Source organism: Rousettus aegyptiacus, unplaced genomic scaffold, assembly GCF_014176215.1.
Source record: "Rousettus aegyptiacus isolate mRouAeg1 unplaced genomic scaffold, mRouAeg1.p scaffold_m13_p_22, whole genome shotgun sequence".
NCBI lineage: Eukaryota > Metazoa > Chordata > Mammalia > Chiroptera > Pteropodidae > Rousettus > Rousettus aegyptiacus.
This window is the reverse complement of record NW_023416298.1, coordinates 94843-121196: the sequence shown is the minus strand read 5'-3', so window position 1 is coordinate 121196 and position 26354 is coordinate 94843. Positions and strand designations below refer to the sequence as shown.

Here is a 26354-nt window from a genome sequence, read left to right as displayed (position 1 = left end):
AGTTCCACAGTGTAGCAGCTAGCACGTCTGCTTTACATGCAGAAGGTCCTGGATTCACACCCTAGTAGAGCCACAGTCCATGAAAGCCCGAAGCAGGGTTGGACCTGTTTAGTACTTGGATGGGAGACTACCTAGGAAGACCAGGTGCTGTAGGCATATAAAATAATAAATAATAAAATAAATAAAAATCACATTATATTTAGGAAAATAAATTTCAATTACCACATGAGATAAAGAATATGATCAATTATTTATTTCATTTAGGAAAAATTTTTCTTTACATATCTTCTTGAACTTTTTATTATACATGTAAAACCAGTGTGTTCACTGATAAAAATTAATATAAATAATCTTAACATTACAAAAGAATAAGATTTATAATTTACTTCAGAAATATAGAATCTTTCTTATATTAATATTATATCTCTGGATGCTTTTAAAACATTAAGCTAATACGCCTTCCATCCTTTTACTCTTTCACAGGATTTTTTTACACACAAATAAAGATTGTTCTAAAAATAAAAATTAAAATTATAGCTGATCCAGCTTACAGGTAAGGGGCTAAGTCCTAGTTCATTGTCTGTGATTGTGTGACAACAAAAAATTTATTTCTTCATTCTATACTTCTCCTTTGCCACCAACTAATTTAAGATACTTAACTCTGGATCATTAACATGTTTTTCATTTAAAATATTTTACCAACATATTCAGACTCATTTTAATGGAATAAGATAAAAATGCTTTAGAGTCAATAATTATTATTTTACAATGAGATTCATCTCTCTTTGGCAATTTTGTTTGAAAGAGATTGGGCAATATCATCATTGTTTATTTTCGAAATCCAATTAACATTTTAAATTTTTTATTTCCTTTGTAAGTTAAAACGTTATTATATATGTAGTGGAAAAAAGTCATATTTCTTTTTCTTCATGCTCATTTCCTAAGCATGAACAAATCTCTACACTTTCCTTCACATTTAGGAAAATAATCATTCTCAGTCTTGCGAGTTTTCTATTTTCAAGGCATAGGAGTATTGAGAATGTGATTCCAGGACAGATTCTTTTCTCTTCACCTTGTTAACGTTCCTAAGCACCTTAGGAATGCTAATGTGTACAACGAAGAGCACTACTGCATAGATTGTGTCCATGTCTCCAGAAACTTATAAAAAACTAGAAACATTCTTTGTATTCATGTGTACTTTCTTCTTATTTCTTCGTTGGCTAAGTCAGCTAGCCAATGGTTGCTAGCGTCATAAGCAAAACAGTCAATGTTATAAATGTGTGTCCTGAAAGTTAAAAGAAAAAGCTAAAATCAAAATAATTTTACATACTGGTGATAAATATTAATTCTTTATTTACTATGTTTTAAACCATGAAGAATTAATGGGTTAGTTTGGAGTGCCAAACAATGCAAAATTAGAAAGTTATAGAGTATGGGTAACCTTGGTCAGCACAGAGTCAGAGTTTAGTAGCTATAGCAACACCAACTAAAATGTAACAGTTAAGCGTTTTTAGTTTTGGCGATCAAGTGGTCAAGTTAGAATCAATTCAGATGCTTTCACATTAAAAGTCATTGAGAACCCCTTGATGACTACCTGTGAAAAGACACCAACAAAGCTTCACAGATACATTTATTTACATGAAGTTACCTTTGTGTAATAATTTTGTGTAACAACATATCTTATAAGATCCATAAACAGGAATTATAAAAGATACCTTAAAACAAATATTAATATTTTCTAAACACCAGAAACTCTAAAAGCTGTCAAGCATAAAGGAGAAATAAATACAATATGAGCCAATCATCTCATGATGCAAATAGTCATAATAAAGACATCCTTATCTGTAAGCCCTAATGTATCAACCTCTTGTTTTTGCCAAATATTTGTGGCATTGCTAGCATTTAGTCATTACAATAAACTGAGTGAAAACACGGGATGAGATGATGAGCATATTGCTGAAGAGTCGAGAACTGACATGTCATACTAATGACAGACTTAATATGTTAGTCTTTCATTCAACAAAGAAAAACAGCACTAACAATAATAGAGTTTTAAGCCTCTATTATCCTCTAATAGTCACAGATAAATCCTGAGCCAACTGTATTGACAGACAAGTTGCAAGACATAGCAAGGTGATTTTATAGAACCATATACCTTTTATAATTTACCAGGTCTTACTTCTGAGGCATCAGCAGTCACAGTTAAATTATGAAACATAACATTTAATGCTTTGTTGTTCTCATGTGTGTAATAAGAGCTGAATAGTAGAGAAAGAAAACACTAATTGAATTATTTAATTTTAATTTGAATCAAAAAGCAATACTAGCAATATTCTTAAAATCATATCCTTTTTATAAACTCAAATTTATCATTCAAACCCAAAACTTCTAAAAAAAAAAGAAAAAGTAAATAAACCTTTGATAGGGAAATACAAAGGATCACCAGGTAAAGAAGGTACCTTATCATCTTCACATTCATTAACTCTTTCCCCTGAATTCATAAAGATCAAAATTTTAGTTAAATCAATATGACATCAGAATAACCAGAAATGTATAAAGTTAGCTCTTCCCCTCAACAGCTTATACTTCTCAAGAAAGAAAGTGGAGTGGTTTTTAAGTGCACATGAAAAAGGCAAATTCTTTCTTAGGAGTTTGCGTGAATTTCCTCTTATTCAGAAATAGGAGAATTAAGTTTACTGCACAACCCCAATGAAATTCTAAACAAATATTCTTTCCTTCTATGTTTCAGCCCTTTCCATCCTATTAAAAATATCATGGCAAATTATTTTACCAATGTTTCACCAAGAGATAGAGCACTCTATAAACTCATCACTTTCTATCCCCTCTCACCTAGAGAGCACCATGGCACTGGCCTTGGAAGGCAAATTGATAATGAATGCTCTGATCCAAAATGAAGGCTGGAATGAATGCAAGGAAGTATATAAAATGGGTAGTTTACTTTTTGCCAGAGTAATTTTGTTGAGGTACCTGTACCAACTCATTTTATATGACTCTGTTCAATTTTGCTGGGCTCTAAAGCACATTCTCAAAAAGTTTCTGAAAAATCTGAAGAGAAAGTTATATTTTACTACATTTACTATTATCACCTCTAGACTACTTTATTGCAGTAAACAAGTATCTGTAAAAACTACTTTAAACAAACAAACAAACAACCCAGGACCTAATGGTCAAATATTTTTACTAAAAGACTAAATCTTTAATGACTTAAAGAACATTCGCATACTTTTGCTTATAACAGTCTTAAACAATATTGTTAATTTAAGAAAAGAGTTATTTAGGGCAAAAAATAGATAACTCATATAACTCAAAGAATTAAAACAGGAAATTTAGTAACAGCATTAAAATATAATTGTTCTTAATTAATAAAAATATAGGCATTAGGACAGTTGAGAAATAACTCATGTTTATATAAACTCCACAATTAAAGTTTTCTAAACAGTAAAATCTATAAGATATCAGAAGTGGATTAATTTAAATAATCCTATTTGTCTACAGATTATATTAAGTATAATGTCAGAGCCAACCATGACATTATACATATTATACATATATTTGACACAGGTCAGATCTTTCAAATAATACTGATTTGTTTTCCTATGTGTTACTATTTTACCATTTGAGGGTTTGCCACATGCCAAGCAATGTTCTAACCTCTTTACAAATAGCAATCCCATGAGGTAGGTTCTCTCACTCTACAAATGAGAAATTTGAGGTATAGAAAGGTTAAGTAGCTCACAGTCACATAGCACCAAAAAATAGACACAGGATCGAAGCAAGTAGTCAGGTTAAAGAACCTGCCCTCTTAACCACTGGTCTGTTTTTGCTAGATTGGCATGCATTAATAAATACAATTCAGAAAAAGACCCAGTCACAGGCAATTTAAAAATAGGTTAGAAGTCGGCTTTTCCTACATTTCTTTGCTCCTGTACAACCCTCATGCTACCATGAATTGAACTAAGGAGAAAGGTGAGTTGATTAACTGTTCACCAAGTGAGACTTTGGCTTTGAAATTATTTTCCTTTGAAATGTTATTAATCTCCTTGAAAGTATTGAGAAATTAAAAAAAAAACACAAAGTCGGGTTATACAGGGTAGTAATTACAGACAAAAGGAATAAAGAGATAGCATGTCAAAAAATACAATTAAGCTAAGAGAGTTATCTACTCATGATATAAGTTTTATTGGAAAGAAGCTAAGAATAAATGTTTTCAAATCATCAGAATTTCTGCTCACCCAGATTTTCCATAGTCCCAGAAAATTCTGACTAGAATTAGGGAACCAATTATTATAGTAACAGCAACAAGTCCTTGAGGGGGAAAAGAAATTGGTAATATAGTTAATAGAAACATGAGCAATTACAACTACAGTGTAATTTCACAATGATATACTGGTTATGAAGCAAGTTAAAGAAAATGTAGAAGACGAAAATTATATTCTGTATATGGCTTCCTTGTGTTATAAGTTTGAGGATGTAGACAGGTAATAATACACAGTGAAGACCCTTTATCAGCATTGTACACATTTCAAATCACCACTGATGGTTCAGGATTCCTGAAAGTACACTTTAATTTGGGCTATTCTGTAATATATGCAATATTCAGGTAGATATAAAGCGTAAGTAAATAAGCATATGATAGTTAAAGGATACAAAGAAAGTATGTTAGATATTTCAGAATATTCTCTAACTTTTTCTTTAATATTCCTTCAATTGACCTATTAATCTTCGTACGGGACTTTTGAATGTCACAATACAGGATTTAAGCAATGGAGGGGAAAAAGCAATACTTGCAAAGTCAAATTTGAGTTGTGCAGTTTCTTGTCCTGCCACTAGGGCAAAAATTTTTCTAGCCTTTCAAGTACCCAGTGCTGGAGAACCTTGTCATCTGCCTCTGTTTAAGCACTTGATAGCTGTGTGAACTTTGGCAAGTTATAAATCTTGCAAAATCACAGTCCTCTCAGCTAAAATACTTCCAAAGTTGTAATATTATATGTATTATTCATTTACATGGCACTATAATAAAAGCAATTTCCTTGCACTAGAGAGAGTTTGCTTATCTTTAAAGTAAGAAAAGTGACCTAATTCACATAATAAATGTAAAAAATAAAGATAATTTTCAGGTTTATATTTTACAAGTATAGGATCACAAAGGAAAATATTGCCATATGTCTGACTGAAGAGGAAAGAAGTTCTTCTTTATTTTTGAGCAAAAGTTAGAATTACAACTAACCCTAAGGAAAGGTTTCTGGGAAATTGCTTAGTATATATTTCAAGAATTTCAGAGAAAATAATAAGCACTTCAAACTTCATTGAATACTACTGAGCAGGTGAGAAAAAGCTCATAAATTAAACTCATAACTTTTGTCAATATTAAGTCATTAAATCATGAGATTTTCATTTAAAATACATTTATTCCTATTTAAAATATATAATGAACAAGTTGAATTCCAACTGTTTGAATCTCTCAATATAAATTTTTTAACTTAGGAGAGGATTATTCAAAATATAAGAGAATTATAATAACAAATAAAAATATTCAAAATACCTGCTTACAGCTTTATAGTCCCTTGGATAACTCATTCATGCATGAAATTATAAGGTCATAACTTAAAAATATACATTCTTTTAAAAGTGTATTTTCTATTGAACATTACTTATCAATAAGGAAATTAACTGTATTGCTTCTTAACAAACATTTCTCTTACCATCTTCTTCAGAAGTTTATTAATTTTGTTAATACATAATATCAAATAATATATTTATGAACAAAAAAAAGGGACTGTGCCAAATGAGAAATTGCAAAATGGATATATGTTTTTGGCCTCATACCTATAGCAGTGAAATATTTTTTAAATATAACTTTGCTTTAAATCACTGACAGGGAATAGAAAAAGAAGAGGATATAATCAAAGGTAGAACTGTTTTATTTGGAGTAAGACAGAAACTAGAAATGATCAAGAAGTAGTTTATAATTAATTATAAAATACTTGAAGATAGAAATTGTATTAATAACTGTCTCCTTCTCATGGTTCTTTAGCCCCTAGAATGATATATTGAGACAACAGGTTTTCAATAATATATTGACTGGGCCCAATAATTTGAAGTTTTCTTAAAATTAGCTTGGAACAAGACATGATTGGAAATAGGAACATACCGAATACTTAAAGGGTGTTTATAAAACATCGATAAAATTCTTTTACCTGTGTTTTTTTTTTTTGTTACCCATAAACATCCTGTTTTAATAGGATTCCTACAATACCATATTTTGATAGGATTCCTACAATCCATAAAAAACAATGTTCTCTTGCAGGAACATTGACTCTTTATCCAACAGTGATGACAATTTCTTTTAACTGCTGGAGAGCCAAACTTACCAGATACAATGGTGCTGGCCCCTAAAGAAGAAGAAAAAAAAAAAATTACAAAAATAAAACGTTTTAAAAGTCATTGATTTCCCAGTAGTTTAATATATATATATGTATATATATATGTATATATATATACATATATATGTATATATATACACATATACATGTATATATAGTATCTGAAAGTTCAAAATTCAGATTTTCATAACTAAAAGAAATAATTATCGTTTATGAAAACAATTTTACATTATGAACATACACACCAAGGCCTTTATCTATTCAACACAGTAAGAGTTAGTGACTACTGAAACACTGTGCATATTTGGTTATATGACAGTGGCAAATAACAAATTCCAAAGCTTAAAGAGTAACTGCTTATCCAATCCTATGATCAAGAAACTATCAGAAACTAAAGTCTCTTTCAGCAGACTCTATCAAAACTTAAATGACCATATCACCTTATTGTTTATATCTTTCAATAACTATGAATCAAGCAGTGAAAACGTAACTTTAGCTTTACTTTCAGATAAGTATATTTATAATAATAAATACATTGCGCCTTTAAGTAGTAAACAAATTTACTCAAAGTACCATTGAGAATAGGCAATATTGCATAGCAGAAGTATAGAATTTGGAGCTGACGAATACATATTTAAGCTCTAATTTTCTTCCTATTAACTAACTATGCATTGTAGATGAATCATACCAGTTAATCTCTAAATTCCAATTCATCACCTATAAAATGAAACTGAAAGTATTTATTTTGTAAGGCTCTTGTAAGGACTAGTGACAACAAATGGCAGGTGTATGGTACATGCCACTACAGTACATACTCAGTAAGTGATCACTATCATTTTTTTTTCTTCAATAAGATCAAGAAATGGTATGACATTTAAAGAATAAACTAATTTCACAAAAGAAATATGATACCAAACATCGGCCATATTTTTATTTTAACAATTGATTCAAGTTTAATTTATTTTTGTTTTTATTATTTATTTCTTAATATTTTTACACCTACAGTACCCAGTCTTCCTAAGGTGGTCTCCCACCCAAGTACTAACCAGGCCCAACCCTGCTTAGCTTCCGAGATCAGACAGGATCGGCATGTTCAGCGTGGCATGGCTGTAGACTCAAGTTTAATTTAAACTTGTTAAATTATCTTGTATTTTTTTATAAAAAAATATTTCAACAAAGTTAGCTCTATAACAAATTTAAGTAAAGTGAACATTTCTTCTTCCCCTGCCTTATGAAAAAAACTGGGTATATTCAACCTAAAACTTTTTGGCCCAAAGAGTAATAAAAATTTATGAAGTCAATAACCATATACAAGTGTTAAAATTAATGAACTAAATTTAAATGTAGCAACGTAAGAAACAAAATCAATGGCGAGTGCAAAAAGTCAAGTTAGATAATGAAAACATGACATACTGTTTATGTAAATTATTAAAAAATATACAAAACAATATTATGTACTTCTTATGGATACATATATGTAGCATAAGAATAAAAACATAGAAAGCTTGCACACCAACCTCAGGGCTTAACTGCCTAGGGCAAGAGAAACAGGAGTGGGAAAATGTGCAAAGGAGCTTTAACAATAATATCCATGATGGTCAAATTCTTAAAATTATCCAAGTAATGGCAAAATAGGCTTGAAGATGACAATTATGAAATGTATGAAACCATTATGAAAATATGGTCATAATCTGTAAAACAATTTTTAAAAACATAATTATTTGATGCCACTGAAGTGACCAAAAGCAGGCAGGAATTGAAGCTCCCATTTTAGAGAAAGGGATTATGTAGGGTAAGATTTTGAGTATTTGTGTATATTTGGCTTTATATATAATGGAGAAAATAAATATACAAAGGAAATTTAAACAACAGTATCTGTAGTGTTTTAAATTTTTAAAGGTTTTCTGGGTAATGGCAAAATAGACCTCAACATAGCAAATCTGGGCAAAATACTGAAAAACAATAATAACGGTTTGAAGGTCCCAGAGAACAAACTAACAAGCACAGGAAATGGACTGAAGTCAAGAGAGAGATGAGATTTGTGTGGGATGGGATTTGCATACACATATCAGAGAGAAAAGCCCAGGCCACATGGTGTAGGGAGAGAAAGTCACAATCTCACTTGGCTTGAGACATCAGAAAGGAGACAGAGCCTCTGCAAGAGCCTCTGCAAAGTGAAGGGGCAAGTCCAAGGGGCTGCTAATGTCCTATTTCTTGACGTTTGCGGTGGTTATGCAAATATTTGCTTTAGAAAAATTATTGAGCCATGCATAATTGTTATATGCAGTTTTCTATATGTGTGTTGACTGCAATGAAAATGTTAAAAATAGTTTTTAAAAAATTATTTCCTGGCTCAGTTCTATTGCGATTTTCCAAGGAACAACAACAACAACAACAACAAAAAAACAAGAATGGAAAACAAGAATGCTACAAAAATGGCTATATATTAGGCAAGCTGTGAAACAAGAAGACATCCTGGTGGCCTGGAGCAGTGTGAATTAATAAGAGGGGTTTCATTTTATTCACACAACAGGTATTTCTGAAGTCTACAGCATATTTTGTTCCATATATATATGTATGCCTTTATTTAAAGAGCCCTGTATTAATATGAACTACCACAAAGAAGTGAGTTTTCTTTTACTTAGAAGACACAGTTGTGATGCTTTACCAAATTAGCAACTTGAGGGAATCTGGAAGGATCCTTCGGCGTGCTTGAAGAATGTGTATCTAGCTTTCTCTCAACAAACCAGACCCAGAAATCAACCTTAAGGATGGTACATATTTTGTTCTTTGAAGGGTCTTGAAGAATTCAATGACTCCCTAAAGCTAATATAGAAAACAGAATTTCTGCACCAACCTTAACTTAGCAATATTTTACGTGGGGCCGAAACTTTTTCTATCTTACTGCAAAGTGTTTCCTTTTTAAAAATTTTCCCTAACACAACCCAATTCTGCCTCTGAAGAAAGTCCAGAACATTAGTACAAACAAACTCAGGCTACAATAAATCACAGCCTATTCACTTCTGCGATCCTGGTCAAGTTGAAATTTCCACCATAGCACATGAGATCCATGCTCAGGAACCTGATCAGTGTCAACTCACCTACAGGAAGGGTTTCTTTGCCTTTCGTTGGACTTCTTGTCTGAAAAGGTGTGGTTTCCTGTGGAACAGCTTGACTCTGTGTTGCTGTAATATGAGCAGAGGTCAGTCTTTGTGTTGTATGGAGACCCTTACTCACGAGGGCATGGGCAGCTGTAAATTTTTGTTTTACTTTGGCTTGTGTAGCAAAAGAATTTGCCATGATGGGAGTCTGGGCTGCAGGTAGGCTCTTTGTAGATAGAGCATTTGATACAGGGGATATTTTGGCTGTTGTGGTGGAATCATTGGTTGTGATTGGTTTCTGAGGAATTAGTGGGGCCTTTATAGCTGAAGAGTTTATTGTAGTGGTTTTTATAGGAGTCAATATGGCTTCTGCAGCTGGAATATTTGGTGTGGTGGGTTTCTGAGGAGCTGATGGGAGTTCTGTAGCTGGAATATTTGCTGTGGTGGGTTTCTGAGGAGTTGATGGGAGTTTAGTAACTGGAATATTTGCTGTGGTGGGTTTCTGAGGAGCTGATGGGAGTTCTGTAGCTGGGATATTTGCTGTGGTGGGTTTCTGAGGAGCTGATGGGAGTTCTGTAGCTGGGATATTTGTTGTGGTGGGTTTCTGAGGAGCTGATGGGAGTTCTGTAGCTGAGATATTTGCTGTGATGGGTTTCTGAGGAGCTGATGGGAGTTCTGTAGCTGGGATATTTGCCGTGGTGGGTTTCTGAGGAGCTGATGGGAGTTCTGTAGCTGGAATATTTGTTGTGGTGGGTTTCTGAGGAGCTGATGGGAGTTCTGTAGCTGGGATATTTGTTGTGGTGGGTTTCTGAGGAGCTGATGGGAGTTCTGTAGCTGGGATATTTGCTGTGATGGGTTTCTGAGGAGCTGATGGGAGTTCTGTAGCTGGAATATTTGTTGTGATGGGTTTCTTAGGAGCTGGTGTAGACTTTGTGCCCGGAGCTTTTACTGTGGTGGGTTTCTGAGGAGCTGATGGGAGTTCTGTAGCTGGGATATTTGCTGTGATGGGTTTCTGAGGAGCTGATGAGAGTTCTGTAGCTGGGATATTTGTTGTGGTGGGTTTCTGAGGAGCTGGTGTAGACTTTGTGCCTGGAGCTTTTACTGTGGTGGATTTCTGAGGAGCTGATGAGACTACAGTACCTGGAACATTTACTGTAGTGGGTTTCTGAGGAGTTGGTGTAGACTTTGTACCTGGAGCTTTTACTGTAGCGGGTTTCTGAGAAGCTGATGAGACTACAGTACCTGGAACATTTACTGTAGTGGGTTTCTGAGGAGTTGGTGTGACATGCACAATTTCTGTGGAGGAGAAAAAGGTTTTTAAAAAATTAGCTAAATAATGCTATCCAAGTTAAGATTTAGGAACCAATTACTAACTTGATGACTCTTCTCTTTCTGCCCCTAAAACACCTAAATATACATTTAGGAAACCAAATCTTATTGTGCATTTCAAAAGAACCTGAAAAGTTACATTGATTCTGCTTCAATATAAATTACACCTACAGAAAACTAAATACACCAAAGTTGTACTGAGGTACTTAAACTGTTTTCTGTGTGAAGAAAGAAAACGAAACTCAGAGTCCATAGTGATCTCATTCTATGACACACCCCAAATACAGATATTTTCCTTCTTAAATTGTCTTCCTTTCACATGCTAAGACCAAAGACCAGCAGGATGCAACTGCTGGACTAACAGAGATAATAATCACAACACAGTTATTTTTCCAGAGCTTTCAGGACATGTTAGTGACCTTGGCAACTTGTTTTGTTTTACTTTTTCAAAGTAATAAAGTCGATTGGAATAAAATAACTCTCTTTTTCTCTTCTTGTGCTGTTTAGCAATTCTACATATATTACTTTAGTGCCCCTTTGGATTTTAAGTCCGCTAACAAATATCTGAAGCACAACTTCAGTTAAGATCCTATTCTAGGAATCGCAATAACGACAGAGTGAAATTTAGGTTTTCAGTGGCTGTTTGACCCTGGGTTGCTTATACAAACTCCCTCTCGATGAAGTAAGCCTTTTTCGCCACATATTAGACCAAGTTCTGTAATCCCTTCAAACTTTAGTTTTCTTACCTGTAAAATAAGCATAAAAATAGATTTTATAACATTACTGTAAGGAAGAAGGGAAATAATTTCAGGAAGTTATTTCACATAGTGTCTGTCCCTAAAGAAACATGTTACATCATCCAGTACTTCATTCTGCTCTAGTTGCTCAGAGGTCCTGTCACTGTTTTCTTTACTGACCTCACGAGATGCTATAAGGGATAACTCAAGTAAAACACTGCAAGTAACACAGCACTTAGCAGGCATTCAAAAAATTATATATATATATATATATTATTAACGTAAATGTAGTTTTTACATAGACTTTTCATGTAACATCATCATATATAAAATTTATTCTTTGTTCTACTAAGTTAGTTCTCATTTTTGATCCAGAGGATAGTATGCTATATAGTTTAAATCTCTTGGAAGTTACTTTTCTAGTTATCTTTTTCTTAATTGGTGCCTAGTTTAATTCCACTGTCATCAGAAAGCATGTTCTGAATTATTCAATCTTCTGAAATGTACTGTGATTTAGATCCCAACATATGATCAAAGTTCAATGTACATTTGAAACTAGTTTGCTATGTATCTTTATGGGGCTCGATGCTCCTGTCAATTTTTTAAGTTAATTGTTGTTTATATCTTCTCCAGTCTTACTATTTTTTTTTGTTTGCTTGCTCTGTTAGCTATTGAGATAGGTATGTGGAATCCTAGAACTATAATTGTGGATTTGTCTATTTTTCTTTCTGCCATTTTTGCTACATACAGATTGAAGCTATTTTTTCAAGTGCATAGATTTCAAATTGTGATACTTTCCTGCTGAAATGACCCCTTTATCATTATGAACTATCTTATTTTAAGGTATACTTTGATATTAATAGTTGCATCAGGTTTTTTTTTTCTTCTGGTAATTCTCTGTATACTATATTCTTCCATCCTTAACTTTCGCCTATTCAGTGTTCTTATTAATCTGTGACTCTTATAAACAGAAGATAGTTAAGTTTTATTTTATTAATCTAGTCTGACAATCTTGGTCAAATCACACTTAATGTAATTACTGATATAGTTGGGTTTATATCAAACATATTAGTATTAGTTTTCTATTCCACCCATCTGTTTTGTGTTTCTTTTTGTTTCTCTTTCTCTCTTTTTGCCTTTTGGATTAAATATTCATTCTCATTCCTTTATTAGCTTGTGATTTATACATTCTTTACTATTATTTTCATGATGACCCTAGAGATTACAAAATATATTAGACTATGAGTCAATTATGCAAATTAATATTTTTACCACTTTTTAGTACTGCTAGAACCTTGTCACTTTTAAATTCAAGTTACTTCTTTCTGCCTCTTGGTTTGTTGCCATTGTTATGTTTGTATTCTACATCTAATTCAAACCCCAAAAGATGTTGCATTTGTTCTTTTGTAAAGTCAGTATTCATTTACGTTTGCCTTTGTTCTTCACCTCTTCAGGCATTTTCATGTTTTCCATGGGATTGTTTTCATTCTAATTGAAGGATTTCCTTTAGTTTTTCATTCTGTGCAGGTCTGGTTCACTGGTGACAAGTTCCTTTAGTTTTTGTATGAGAATATGTTTATTTTGATTCAGCTTTAAAGGATATGTTCACTTGGAACAGAATTCTAGGTGAGCGGTAATTTTCTTACAGTATTTTAAAGATTTCCTCTTAATGTCTTTTGGCTTCCATAATTTTTGTTGAAAAGTTAGTTAACCATTTTATATTGTTGCTCCTTTGAAGATGACGATGTCTGTTTTTGCATGTTGGTGGTTTTATTACTGCTTTGAGTTTCCAAACTTTTGCTATGAGGTTCCTGGAAATGATTTTATTTTTGTTCTGCTTAGAGTCCTAAGAGCTTTTGGAATCTGTTGGTTGATGTATTTTATTAGCTTTGGAAAATTCACATTATCTCTTTGAATATTTCTGCTGTTCTTGCTTCTATTTCTTTCTCTCTCTCTCGCTCCCCGTCTCCCCTCCCTTCCTTCTTCTCTCTCTCTGCCCTTCCCTCTCTCTCTCCTTTTTTCTAACATATGTTATAACAGTTTAACATGTCTCAAATATCTGATTTTTATCCATATTTTACATTCTTTTTTTTCTCTTTGCACTGCAGTTTAGAGATTTTTAAATTAACTTTTCTTACAATACCTAATACTGTCTCTTGCTATATCCAAATCATGTTAAACCTACCTATTGTGTTCTTAATTTCAGATATTATATTTTCCAGTTGTAGAATACCTATTTTACTCTATTTTTGATTCCAATTCTCCACTGAAGTTCTCTATTTATCTTTTCCTTTAATACCTTAAACATATTAATTACTTCTTTTAAAGTCTTTATCTTATCTCGTTTCATTTTCTCCTGATTTGGTTATATTTTCTTGCTTCTTTCCATGTCTATTAATTTTTTTATTGTATGCCATATATTGTATATAAAGCATTCAGCTGATATGATCTTCCAAAGAGAGGGTGCCCTTTTCTGGTAGGCAGATTGGTTGGAGGTAATCACATCCTCATCCTATGAATGACTGAGCTGGGTTACAGTTCTGGGGAGACTCACTCTATTTCTGCTGTTGCATCTGCATTTTGGGAGTGGCCCTTCTGGGCTTCTGACTGACAGCCTAGTGGGTCTTTATTTCCTCAGCCCAGAGATTGTGGGAGATCCAGGTTCATCCTTCAGAAGTCCCCTAGACTAGCAATATTCAAAATGGACACAACGTCTTCAGGGGAAGACTGGCTATGTGCTTGATACAGGCCTGTTCCTCTGATGGGTATTTGTTGTCCGAATATCATAAGGTTCAGAGAAACTTCATTTTGTACTTTGGAAGCTTTGGGTCTAGCTCCCCAGTCTCACATACAGCCACAGAAATCAACAAAAGGCCCTTGGGTCTGCATTTGATGACTTTAATTTATACTGTATTATCATCACCCACCATGGCCATTAAAAGCTTTGCTAGTTTCTCTCTTTCCTAGAAGCGGTCTTTTATCTGAGTCAAGATGGATCTTCAGCCCAGGGCACTTTAGAATGGTTTGCTTTCACTCTCCACCCCTAGGAATTTTAGTTTATTCAGTCTTAGCTGTTTCCACAGATGTATTTTATGCTTTTAAAAATACAATTTAAAAAAATCCACCCAGGTTTGTTAGTTATTGTAATGGGAGGGAGCATTGGCCTGCCATGGCCTACTTGGCTACTACCATAGGCTATAAGCTCTAAAGAACTGATGATTTAATAAAACAGGGGAAAATAAGTATAAAGTGGGTGAAATGGCCAAATTAAAAAGAAAAATATATCAAACAACACTCATGATTAAATGAATTCCAATAATAAAATTTTCACTACTTACATTGTCATGTCTTTATATCCTAATAACCACTATCATTAACTGTGTAAAGAATCAGCACAATGATGCAATATTGGTGGGAGAGTAAATTGGTAGTTTCTTTGGAAACAACACTGGTAACGTCTATCAAAAGTTTAAATGCATATACTTTTGATACAGTAATGATACTGTAAGGAATTTATTCCACATGTGCAATGAACAGATACACGTAATATTTGTCTTAGTATCTTTTGTAATAATAATTAGAAACCTAAACCTAAAAGCTAAATTCCCTTTAATAGGAGACTGGCTAAGTAAATAATATATCCATACAATTGATATTATTAAAAAGAAAAATACATATATGTGTGTTTGTTTATATTTTCTAGATTAAAACATAAAAATTTGAAAACAATGGTTAGTTCTGAGGGGAGGACTAGGGAGAGAAAATTTTTCTCATTTTATACTTATCCACATGGTTTTCATATTACTTCACTATGTTTATGTATAGCATTTATAATAAAAATCTATCTTTTCAAGCTATGATATTTAAAAATTCATCCTAATAGAATTTCAATTATAATTATAAAAGCATACTTGCTTGAGTCATATTAGCATTCAAATATGACAGTGCTTAAATAAATGCCACCTACTGGTACTGTCTAGTTTTACAATCCAACTTCACTGATCCTCTAAATATATTTTCAAAAATATTTTAAAAGCATTTCTAAATATTCTGAGAGTACAGCAAAGGTATAAAAGAGTATTGAGGGGGAAATTCTAGAAGAATGAAGAAGAAAGAATGGTCAATGAGAGAGAATAATTCTGGAGACAGAAAAATGAATGTAATTCAATGAAGTAAACAGCTAAGCAAGAGTTTTTTTCAGTTGTCACACATGTATGATCACTGTCTAGATCCCTCAGGTCAATCTAATATTCCCTCCTAACTGGATAATATAAATTACTTTATATACACATATAAACAGAGATATCTATATTAACTTGTTGAAAGTAACATGATGAGAAAGCAAATCTATGAAGCCAGCATTACTCTTAACCAAAACCAGACAAAGACATTAAAATAATAATAAGAAGAAGAAGAAGGAGGAGGAGGAGGAGGAGGAGGAGGAGGAGGAAGGAAGGAAGGAAGGGGAGAGAGGGCTAGGAGAGAGGAGCGGAGAGGAAGAACAGAGGAAAGGAAGAGAGCACTGAAAGTACAGGAGGATCCGGCCCGGAAGACAGAATGACAATGGACTGTCCAAGCGAATGGAAACCGCCTGCGACGCCATGTCCCTCCCTAGGAACGGATTGGAGGATGCCGGAAAGGAAGGAAACGTTGCCTCGAAAGTGAGGGATGACCGAAGGAGCACCCGGGAAATCAGAAAGAAGGAAAGTAAAGGAAAGAAAGGAACGTCCCAGAAAGAAAGTACACGAAAGAAAGGAAAACACCCGAAAAAGAACGAAAAAGAAAGCAGAAAGACAGACAGGAAAGACAAGAAAGACAGGAAAGAAAGAAAGAAAATTACTGGTCAATTACCTTGATGAACATAGATGCAAAAATTCTCAACAAAATATTGACTAATTGGATTCAACAATACATTAAGAGGATTATACAGCATGACCACGGGGGAGTCATCTTAGGGATGCAAGGATGATTCAACATCCATGAATCAATCAACATGATATATCACATCAACAAAATACAGGATAGAAACTGTATGATCATCACAATAGATTCAGAAAAAGCATTTGACAAAATTCAACATTGTTTTATGATTAAAAAATACTCTCGACAAAGTGGCTATAGAGTGAACATATCTCAACATAATAAAGGTTATATATGACAAACCCACAACTAATATCATATTCAATGGTGAAAAGCTGAAAGTTTTCCCTCAAAGATCAGAATCAATACAGAGATGCCCACAGCAATTAAATAAAAAAAAAAAAAGAAATAAAAGACATCTGAACCAGAAAGGAAAGAGTAAAACTCTCATTATTTGCATATAATATTATATACAGAAAACTCAAGACTCCTCAAATGTGATATATATATATATATATATATATATATATATATATATAATAAATGAATTCAGCACAGTTCAGTTGCAGGACACAGAATCAATAAATAGAAACCAGCTGCATTTTTATATATCAATAACACACAATCAGAAGGAGAAATTAAGAAAATAATCTGATTACAATGATATCAAAAACACGTAAAATACCTAGGAATAAATTTAATCAAAGAGATAAAAGATCTATACTCTGAAAACTGTAAGATAATGAAGAAAGAAATTAAAGAAGATACAAATAAATGAAAGGATATGCCTTGTTCACAGATCGGAAGGATTAATATTGTTAAAATGTCCTTACTACCTAAAGGAAAATACAGGTTCAATGCAATCCCTATTAAAACACCAATGGCATCCTTCTCATAATTGGAGCAACTAATCTTAAAATTTATATGGAACCACAAAAGACCCCAAATAGCCCAAGAGATGTTGAGAAAGAACAAAGTGGTAGGTATCCTTAATATCAAACCATACTATAAAGCTAAAATAATGAAAATAGCATGATACTGGCATTAAAACATATATATCAATGAAATTGAATAGAGACCAGAAATAAATCTTCACTTATATAGTTAATTAATTTATGACACGGGAGGCAAAGATATACAACGGGGTAAAGACAGTCTCTTCAATAAGTAGTGTTGGGAAAACTGAACTGAGCATTTTCCTACACTATATACAAAAATAAACTCAAACTGGATTAAAGACTTAAATGTAAAACCTGAAACATAAAACTAGAAGAAAACATAGGCAGTAAACTCTTTGACACTGTTTTTAACGATATCTTTTTGGATATATCCCCTCAGGTAAGGGGACCAAAATAAGCGAACGTGACTACATCAAACTAAAAAGTTTTTGCACAGCAAAGGAAACCATCGACAAAACAAAAAGACAACTTATTGAAGGAAAGAAAATACTGTTCAAATGATACATTTGATAAGGGGTTAATATCCAAAAATACAAGGAACTCATACAATTTAAAAGAAAAAACGAAACACTCCAAATAAAAAAATGGGCAGAGGACCTGAATAGACGTTGAACCAAAGACGACATACAGATGGCCAAGAGATACATGAAATGATGCTCAACATTACTAAATCATCAGGGAAATGCAAACTAAAACTACAAAGAGATATCACCTCACTGGACAGAATGGCTATCACCAATAAATAAACAAATAACGAGTTCTGGTGAAGATGTGGAGAAAAGGGAACCCATGTACACTGTTTGTGGGATTGTAAATTAGTGCAGCCACTATAGGAAAACAGTATGGAGGCTCCTCAAAAAACTTTAAAATAGAGCTGTTCTATGAGCCAGCAATTCCACTTCTGGATATTTATCTGAAGAAAAGTAAAACAAGAATTCGAAAAGATATGTGCATCCCTAAGTTCACTGCAGCATTACTAATAATAGCCAAGATATGGAAGCAACCTAGATGTCTATCCATAGATAAATGGATAAAAAAGATTTGGCAAATATATACAATGGAATACTATTTGGCAATAAAAAGGAATGAAATCTTGCCATTCGTGACAGCATGGATGAACCTAGCATTAAGTGAAATATGTCAAACAGAGAAAGACACATACCATGTGATTTCAATTATATATAGCATTAAAAAATCAAAAATGAATGAATAAAAAACAAACCAGAAACAGACCCATAGACACAGAGGACAAACTGATGGTTGCGGAAGGGCGGCGATGGGTGGGGGTTGGGCGGAGGTGGCGTGGTGAAGGGATGGAAATCTTTTTTTTTAACTTGAAAAATTTTTTAAATTTAAAAAGAAACACATTTAAGCTGGTTTAGTAAAAACAGGAGACTATATATATGTATGTATGAGTGTGCATACATGTATTTTTTTCATATATGTCATGTATGTATTTTTTTATATATTAACACATGTTACCCACATCAGTGGTTCTTCTTTTTTTGGAGGTCACAGAGACCCCTCTGAGATTCTGATACAAATTGTACCCCCACTCTAGAAAAATGCAAATATACATATGTACAATATTTTATATTCATTTCTCAGGGAGTCCATAGACTCTCTGAAGCTCATACAGAGACATAAGAGTAAAATAAAAAAATATTTGTAACTATGGAAACTGCTTAGTTTGGCATTCAGATGGTGTGGGCAACTCCATTCTCCTTAGTCATCTTTTACTTTAGAGTATAATAAATAGTTTTCTCTGATCAGAGTAAAGCCTTTAGTACCTTTACGTGTCATAGACTGTCCATACACATAAGTGTTCTGTTGCTCTTAAATTATTCCACTATCACTTTCTTGTGGTTCTGGAGAAAAAATTTCTTTAAAAAAAATTTTAGTGTATTTTAAATGAGTAAAACTGGCTAGGTATTTTTACAGAGACTAAAATATGTTAAATACTGTAAAAATCAAAATCTACCATTTTACTAAATTCAGCATTATCAATCAATGAGAGATGCTTATAAAAAGAAACACATTAAGTAATGGATAGTATATTTGGAGCTTTGAAAACAAATGTTGTAAAACATGAACACTAATTTTTAAACCAATTTGTAGAAAGACAGTCACGTGTAGCTTAACGATGAGGATACGATCTGTAAAATTCATTGTTAGGCAATTTCAGCATTGCGTGAACATCATAGAGTGCACTCACACAAACCTAGATGGTATAGCCTATCACACACTTAGACTCCATTATAATCTTACGAGACCACTGCTGTGTATGTGGTCCATTGTTGACTGAAATGCATTATGTGCTCATGACCACAATGATGTTCTAATACATGTAAAGTAAAAATAACAAATTAAGTTTGCACATGTTATGTATCAAACTGGTGTTAGAAAGAGTAAAAGAATTCAGAGACAAAAGCAAGGGCAGAGAGTTTAGGGAGTAAACGGAACTCGAGTTTAAACCTAAAGATGTACTCTTCTAAGACAGAGCAGAAAAGAAGGCACTGCTGGTCATTCCATGGGGAAATGATGCCAAACGAAGGGCCCCCTAGGAAGTCAAGTGGCACTCTGGAAACAGAAATCGATGATTTGGGTAAAGCAAAAGGTCTCAAATATCAGAATTAGATTTTGATCTTTAGGATAAAAAACTGTAAACATGCACTGACTCAAAGCCTTTTATTTAAAGTAAATCCTACTGAGCAGCTGAATTTGTAAAACATATACAAGCAGAGTTACTCTAGTTATTTTATAAAAAGATACCTCCCCCTGGCAATGATGCCACATTCTCTAGAGCCAAGAAGTTGTTTTTCTTTTTTAAGCAGGAAAGCAATGTGAGTACATGTGTACATCAAATTATATTACACCAAATACCTTTAAGTACCCAGAACATACTACCAAATTTATAAATTACTTTAAGCCATTGATCTAAGCAAGGAGCAAGAACAAGCTAATCTGATTTATACTAGGCGAGGGTGTATGAGACTACACATACCACCATCAGTTCAGTTCAAACATTTTCTAAGCACCTAAAACATATTGGACATTGTTCTATAAATAAAAGTGGAAAACTGGATAAAGTATTGTTTCTCTGTCTTTAAATATAATGGGAAAGAGATTCAAAGAGGTAATTTCACTACAAAATGGCAAAGGTTATCACAGAAGCATGAGACAATAAGAAATAAACAAAACCCAGCCAGTCAAGCAAGAAGGGACTAAAGGTTACTTCAGGCAGAGGCAGTAGTATAGTATTAAGAGTGTTGTGGGGGGCATGATAAAACATGGAAAACTACAGCAGTATACATAGGTAGAGCATAAAGTACAAGGGGCAGACATGAGTGTGGAGAAGTAGGTAGGCCATGGCTAGCCTTGTACATTATGCTAAGGAGTTTTAACTTTGTAAGTGATGAGAAGACACTAATAGGCTCTAAGACGGAAAAACAAGCCACATTTGTGTTTCAAATGCTTCACCCTGGTAAAGTATAGATGAAACAATAGAGTGCAAGAATGGAAGTTGGAAGCCACTGCAATCAGTATCACCTTTAACTCAGGCAAGTGGGACTCCTGCCCTAGCTCCCGGTTTCAAAGGCCGTACTCCGGCCCTCCTGTGGCTGTGCCCCTCTCTGCTAAGTAAGGTATTTGCAGGGCTGAAAGGATGTGCTCCATGAGAGCTCCTTCCCCACCCCATTCTAAATCATGTTTCAGGGACTGGCACCCAGAATTTCCTGTGCCAACATCCTTTTCAGGCCTGAGAGGGCCTTTTCTGCTGGTCCATAGTCTTTTTTTTTTTTAAATATGGAGCACTTCACGAATTTTCATGTCATTCATGCACAGGGACCATACTAATCTTCTCTGTATTGTTTCAATTTTAACATGTGTGCTTCCAAAGGGAGCACATGGTCTGTATTCTTGAGGATGGTCCGTGCTGCTGATGTGCATACCTGTAGCCCAAAGTTCAGGAGAGTGAGGATAAGGATCATAGCAGATATGCCATGGGTGTGTAGACTTAGTTGTCCATTTATGTGCATCAGAGGCCCCTTACAGTGCAAGAAGGGGGCACCCATTTGAGAAAGGCTGGGTCTTAGGCAAGGAACTTCCATATCATTTTAGCTGACCATTAGAAGGAATAGTAAGATATTAAATAACCAAACACAATATAAACCTTAGATTGTTTTTAATTCTTTATCCCTACAGCTAATAAATTAAAGAATGTTAAAAATAAAAGTGTTTAAATTGGCTAAGACACACATTAGAAAATGAGGAGACTACATATATACACTGTAATTCTTAATGCACAGAAAGGACTTCATCATTCGTTACTCAGCCCTGCAACCTGAGAGCTTAAACTTCTTCAGTCTTACCTTTGCATTCTGGCAATGGATCACTCCACACAAGAGTTTTTCCCACAAGAACACAGTAACTAGAAGTTTCACCAACTAATTCGTACCTAAACAAGGAGGGGAAAAAATAAGTTGAGTCCCCTTAAATTCTCCAGAATATAATCTTAAAATATTTACTATACCAGCAGATGGAGACAAAACAAAATAAGTGATAAAAGTTCATATGTCAGTTTAAAGAAAAAGGAAAAATTAAATCTTAAAAGGTGACATCCAAAAGATAAAAAAGTATAAGATGTGGAAAATATTTTTTATTTCGGTGAGGCACATGTTAGAGAATATTAAAGTGTTTTAGAACATTTTAAAATGATATAGATGCTTGAAAATTTTATATTTCTGAGTTATAAGATCAACATTGGCTTCACGGAATAATAGAATATACTTATATTTAAAGGGTTCGAAGAACTCTAAGATTTGATATTAATGATATTAATTATCCAAACATCTGTGTTTAGTACAGATGACAAGTGAAACTGACATTTTTATTTTATAAAAAATGGACATGCACAGAGTAAAGTATCATAATTTGATTTGTAGATATTAAATGAGAAAATGAATATGAAGCTTCCAGCAGTGTTGCCTGGCACACTGATGATACTTAATGAGTAAATTCCTTTTCTCCACACAGAAAACTTATAAAAGACATTAAATCAGAATGGCATTTTCACACTAGAAATAAATGTTTTTAAGCCATGATATTTTATAATGGGTTGGTAGCATATTAAAAAACACACACACACACAAATCAATTATTTAGGTAAATGAAAGACTGGTTTCTTATTTAATACTTGGATTTAATGTCTCCACGTATCATCAATATATTACAAGTTTTTCCTTTACTAATCACATTTACAATTTTATAATAAATCACATGTATACCGAAATCTAGGAACTAAAAAAATGTGGTGGTATGAGAAATCTTCTTTCTTGCCACATTTTACTAAATTTAACTGTGATGAACTCATGAGAAAAAATATTTGAATAGAGGGGTTGTTTTATTGCTACTAGCTTGTAAATACTGGCCACTAATCTAAAAATTTCCATTGTACATCCTAATTTGTTTTTTCATTTGTTAAATATAGTGTTTAATGTGCAAAAACTTACCCTGTGTTACATGAGAAGGTGATGGATGAGCCATATAATATGTCAGTTGTTATATTTATATGACCATTTTCTATTTCTCCAGGATTAGGACATGGCTTTCCTAGAAGAGAATACAATTTTTTTTCCATTAAATTCTCAGCCACATCGATGCAAATTTATCATCTGAACCACTGATAATCTCTTATTTTTAGACTTTTTAAATCCCACCTTCATTTTATAACTTTCAAAAAGCAACATATATAGAATACTTATTTCATTAAAGGTAACCTTAAACTAATTAAATGTGAAATCTACGAGTAAAATAATATTCCTATCTCACAAATATTTAGTCTGCCTAATTTAAAATAACTCTAATGGTTCTTTTAAGAATTATTCTGAATAATACATATACATAGACTTCCGGCATGAATAAAGGAAGAAATACTTTTTTCACAAACACAAAAGGATTAATAATACTCTTTAAAATTATACTTACTTTTACAAAATTCATCTGGTTCGGACCACATAAAATTCTGAAGGCAAGTTATTTTTCCTGATAGGGAATGTTCTCTTCTATAGCCCAAACGGCACTCGTATTCCACAATGGAACCCAATGGGAAATAATTCTGTTGGTTATAAGGCTTTTTCAGAGATGCATAAAGTAGCGTGGGTGGAACATTACAGCTACCTAAAAGTATTAATAAAAGCAAAAACAAAAAAATAATATCACTTTACAATCTCTACTTAATTACTTGGAATTTTTTGGTCCTTTTTTCTGTACTTCTTTGTATACATTTGGTATTTAACTATGTTACTATCCCTATGATATCTACAGTGTATCAAGCATATTCACACATATGCTTTCATTTCCTGATTACTAAAGGCCTGTGAAATAGATCTAGTACATAGATTTCACTATGCCCACAGTTCAGAATATATAACCTATTTAAATTTCCTGGCACTGACTCAATAAATACTGGTTCCCTTACCCTGCCCCATGAAGCACAGGGGTAGATGACAACAGATATTTCCAGACTCCTGGGGTAATGTCCTGGACAACAACAACAGTAACAATAATATCTAATATTTATTAACTACTTCTAAATGCTTTACACACACAAATTCATTTAATTCTCACAATAATCCATGGGGACAAGGATCAGATGAGCCAATGTGTACATAAGTGTTTATAAATTTTAAACATCTGGGCAAACCTAAATTTATAGAGGTGTGGCAGAGTGGAAAAGGTGTTGGATTTATAGTCAGAAGACTCCAGTTTGAGCTCTGGCTCTTCTGCACAAGAGCTGCTGATCTCAAGGAAGTTATTTAGCTTTGGGTGCCTGTTTCTTCAACTGTAATATGAGGGTGGGTTTACACTTACCTCATGGAGTTGTCTGGAGGATTAGATGAAGTAACATATGTAGAAGCCTTATAAATTCTGAAACATGATACCTGTTGTAGTACGATCAAATCTAAGACCCACAGAGCCAATTGAGATGAATTGTGAGCCTTTATTAGCCAGCCGGCGACTGACTCTACCATGCAGGGTCAGAAGAGATCACGCCGAGCTTCCATTAGACAGCCAGCTAATAAAGGCTCACAATTCATCTCAATTGGCTCCATGCGTCTTAGATTTGATCTCACCACAACAATACCCATGCAAAGGCTTATGTACTTCAACCTACTACTTTCTATTGCAGATAGATAACAAAAAGTTAAAGCCCATTTCATACCTGGTTTCAAAAAATATTTGTAGTAGTTTCTGTATTTCCTATTACTCCAACTTGTTCAAAGACAGGAAACAAGTCTTATCCTTATACCTACTCATACATGTCAAAGCTAAAATAGGGCTATGCATAGATTTTTAGGTAAATATAGAGACATTTTTTTAAAATGCCATCATGGCGTTGCATTTAGTAAGTCCTACTTTAGAAAATGAAATTTAAGAAAACAGAGCACCCATGTTATATGTCTCAAAGTAATTGCCAACCATATTCATATATAATTTACTCCCTAAACAACAGTAGCTATTGTTTATTTTCTGTTAGTCAGTTCAGGGGTGCAGTGTTAGGGGAAAACAAAACAAAGGAAAACAAAACAGAAAAATCTGTTAATGGAGAAACAGGACCTATTTCAGGAAGTAATGCCATCAATTAGCTGGAGTGTGAAGTGCCAACAGGTATACCCTGGGGTTTAATATTAGAAAACTATCAATTACCAGTCACTCTGAAGAGGGATAAATTTTAACAAGATACATTCCATTCCCATAACCTTCCTAAAAAGAAATGAACTTACGATTACAAAATTCTGTGATATTCGACCATCTATTGCCGTTAAGACAGATCACTGAGTCTGTCCGGCCAGGAATTTTTATAAAGCCTGGATCACATATGTATGTTATTATGCTTTGTTCAGGAAAACTTGTAAGACCTTCCAAATCTGGCTGGGCATTAGGTATATCTGGAGGAAGGCCGCAGTCACCTAGGAGAGGAAAAAAATGTAACTGAGGTAAATATCACTTTTCAACTCCTTGAAACATTCCTTTCCCAAGGCTAATAAGGGAGCGGCAACGCTTTTTGACGTACGGGTAATATTCCTTATCCAGCGCAGAACTGACATACCAAGATCTTGCTAGGCTTCCCGTTTTGTCAATTAATTCAAGGCTAAAATAAGTTGAGAATAAACCCCTCCCCTTCATTATTTTTTTTAAGTGGTTTAGTATTTATCTCTGCCTAGATACTGCTGCTAGGCACACAATAAAGACAAATGCCCCTTTGAAACGTTACCCCTGGAGATGTGAAAAACTTTAGCGCCCTGTGCTGCACAAGGCTGGCCTCTGTTTAGAGGCGAGAGTGGTCAGCTATTTGGCCTCCCACCCTTAAAGAGATGTTGAGAGTTTGACAATTTACTCTATTTGAGCGCTGCCTTTCGGCTTCCCCATGCTTTGGCTGCTCCACATACTCAGCCGGTGATTTCTCAACTCTCCACTCCTCGCTCCTAAAGCCACGCCACCAAGACCCCTAACTGTGGTTAGGAGGGGAGATCCCCTTCCTGTCCCGTGGGATCGTGCCAGTAGGAGCTCTGAGTCTTAAAGGTAAAGTAATACAGGAGCAATTACGGATGCCCACACCCCTAGTTCCCAGACCTAAACCGACCCAGCCCCTCCCACACAGCCTGAGCGTTCGCCCAGCTGGGCTGGATGCCCGGCCATTACCAACCCCGAGCAGCCTGTGGACACAGCAGCAGCAGCAGCAACAACAAGGTCAACCCGCCGAGGCGCAGCACCGCGCGGGCGCCGGGCCACGCGGGACTCATGGCGCCGGAACGCGGACCCCGCACCGGGACTCGGCGGCCCCGGTAACAAGAACACACTGGCTAAGCAAGAAGCTGTAAAGTTGCTGCAAAGCTTGTTCTGAAAGTCAATTTAAATTAGCGCCTTGGGTGGTGCCTGAATCACCAAAGGGTGGGGCGAAGA

General features: G+C 34.2%; 1 protein-coding gene, 1 non-coding gene and 1 pseudogene across 11 annotated transcripts; all 3 read right to left on the bottom strand.

Moving 5' to 3' along the window:
* Positions 1–231: 231 nt before the first annotated feature.
* On the bottom strand, positions 232–26354 carry CD55 (CD55 molecule (Cromer blood group)). 10 transcript variants are annotated; one of them, XM_036238197.1, is made up of 11 exons: positions 26098–26344; positions 25175–25360; positions 23376–23567; positions 22901–23000; positions 21761–21846; positions 10748–10801; positions 9506–9589; positions 6393–6413; positions 4254–4326; positions 2156–2258; positions 1209–1285 (listed from the first exon to the last, which is right to left on the bottom strand). In XM_036238197.1, the coding sequence occupies exons 1-10, from the start codon at positions 26192–26194 to the stop codon at positions 2159–2161; spliced, it is 993 nt and encodes a 330-aa protein (XP_036094090.1). In that variant the 5' UTR covers positions 26195–26344; the 3' UTR covers positions 1209–1285; positions 2156–2158. The 10 variants fall into 10 exon arrangements, 4 of the variants coding, with proteins under 4 accessions (XP_036094091.1, XP_036094090.1, XP_036094089.1 ...); XM_036238196.1 differs by having other exon boundaries at positions 10697–10801; positions 26098–26335; XM_036238194.1 differs by having other exon boundaries at positions 10646–10801; positions 26098–26334.
* On the bottom strand, positions 7401–7519 carry LOC118614941 (annotated as a pseudogene).
* Positions 21189–21295, bottom strand: LOC118614942. The gene has a single exon (XR_004956173.1). It is a non-coding gene; the product is annotated as a U6 spliceosomal RNA (small nuclear RNA).

Excerpts from the sequence above, each read along its gene's own strand:
- CD55 (XM_036238194.1), bottom strand. The coding sequence starts at position 26,194 with ATGAGTCCCGCGTGGCCCGGCGCCCGCGCGGTGCTGCGCCTCGGCGGG. Across the intron at positions 21,847-22,900 it reads ACCTTCTCATGTAACACAGG|GTACGAATTAGTTGGTGAAA; the intron begins GTAAGTTTTTGC and ends CTCCTTGTTTAG. Across the intron at positions 10,802-21,760 it reads TCCATTGCCAGAATGCAAAG|AAATTGTGCATGTCACACCA; the intron begins GTAAGACTGAAG and ends TCTCCTCCACAG.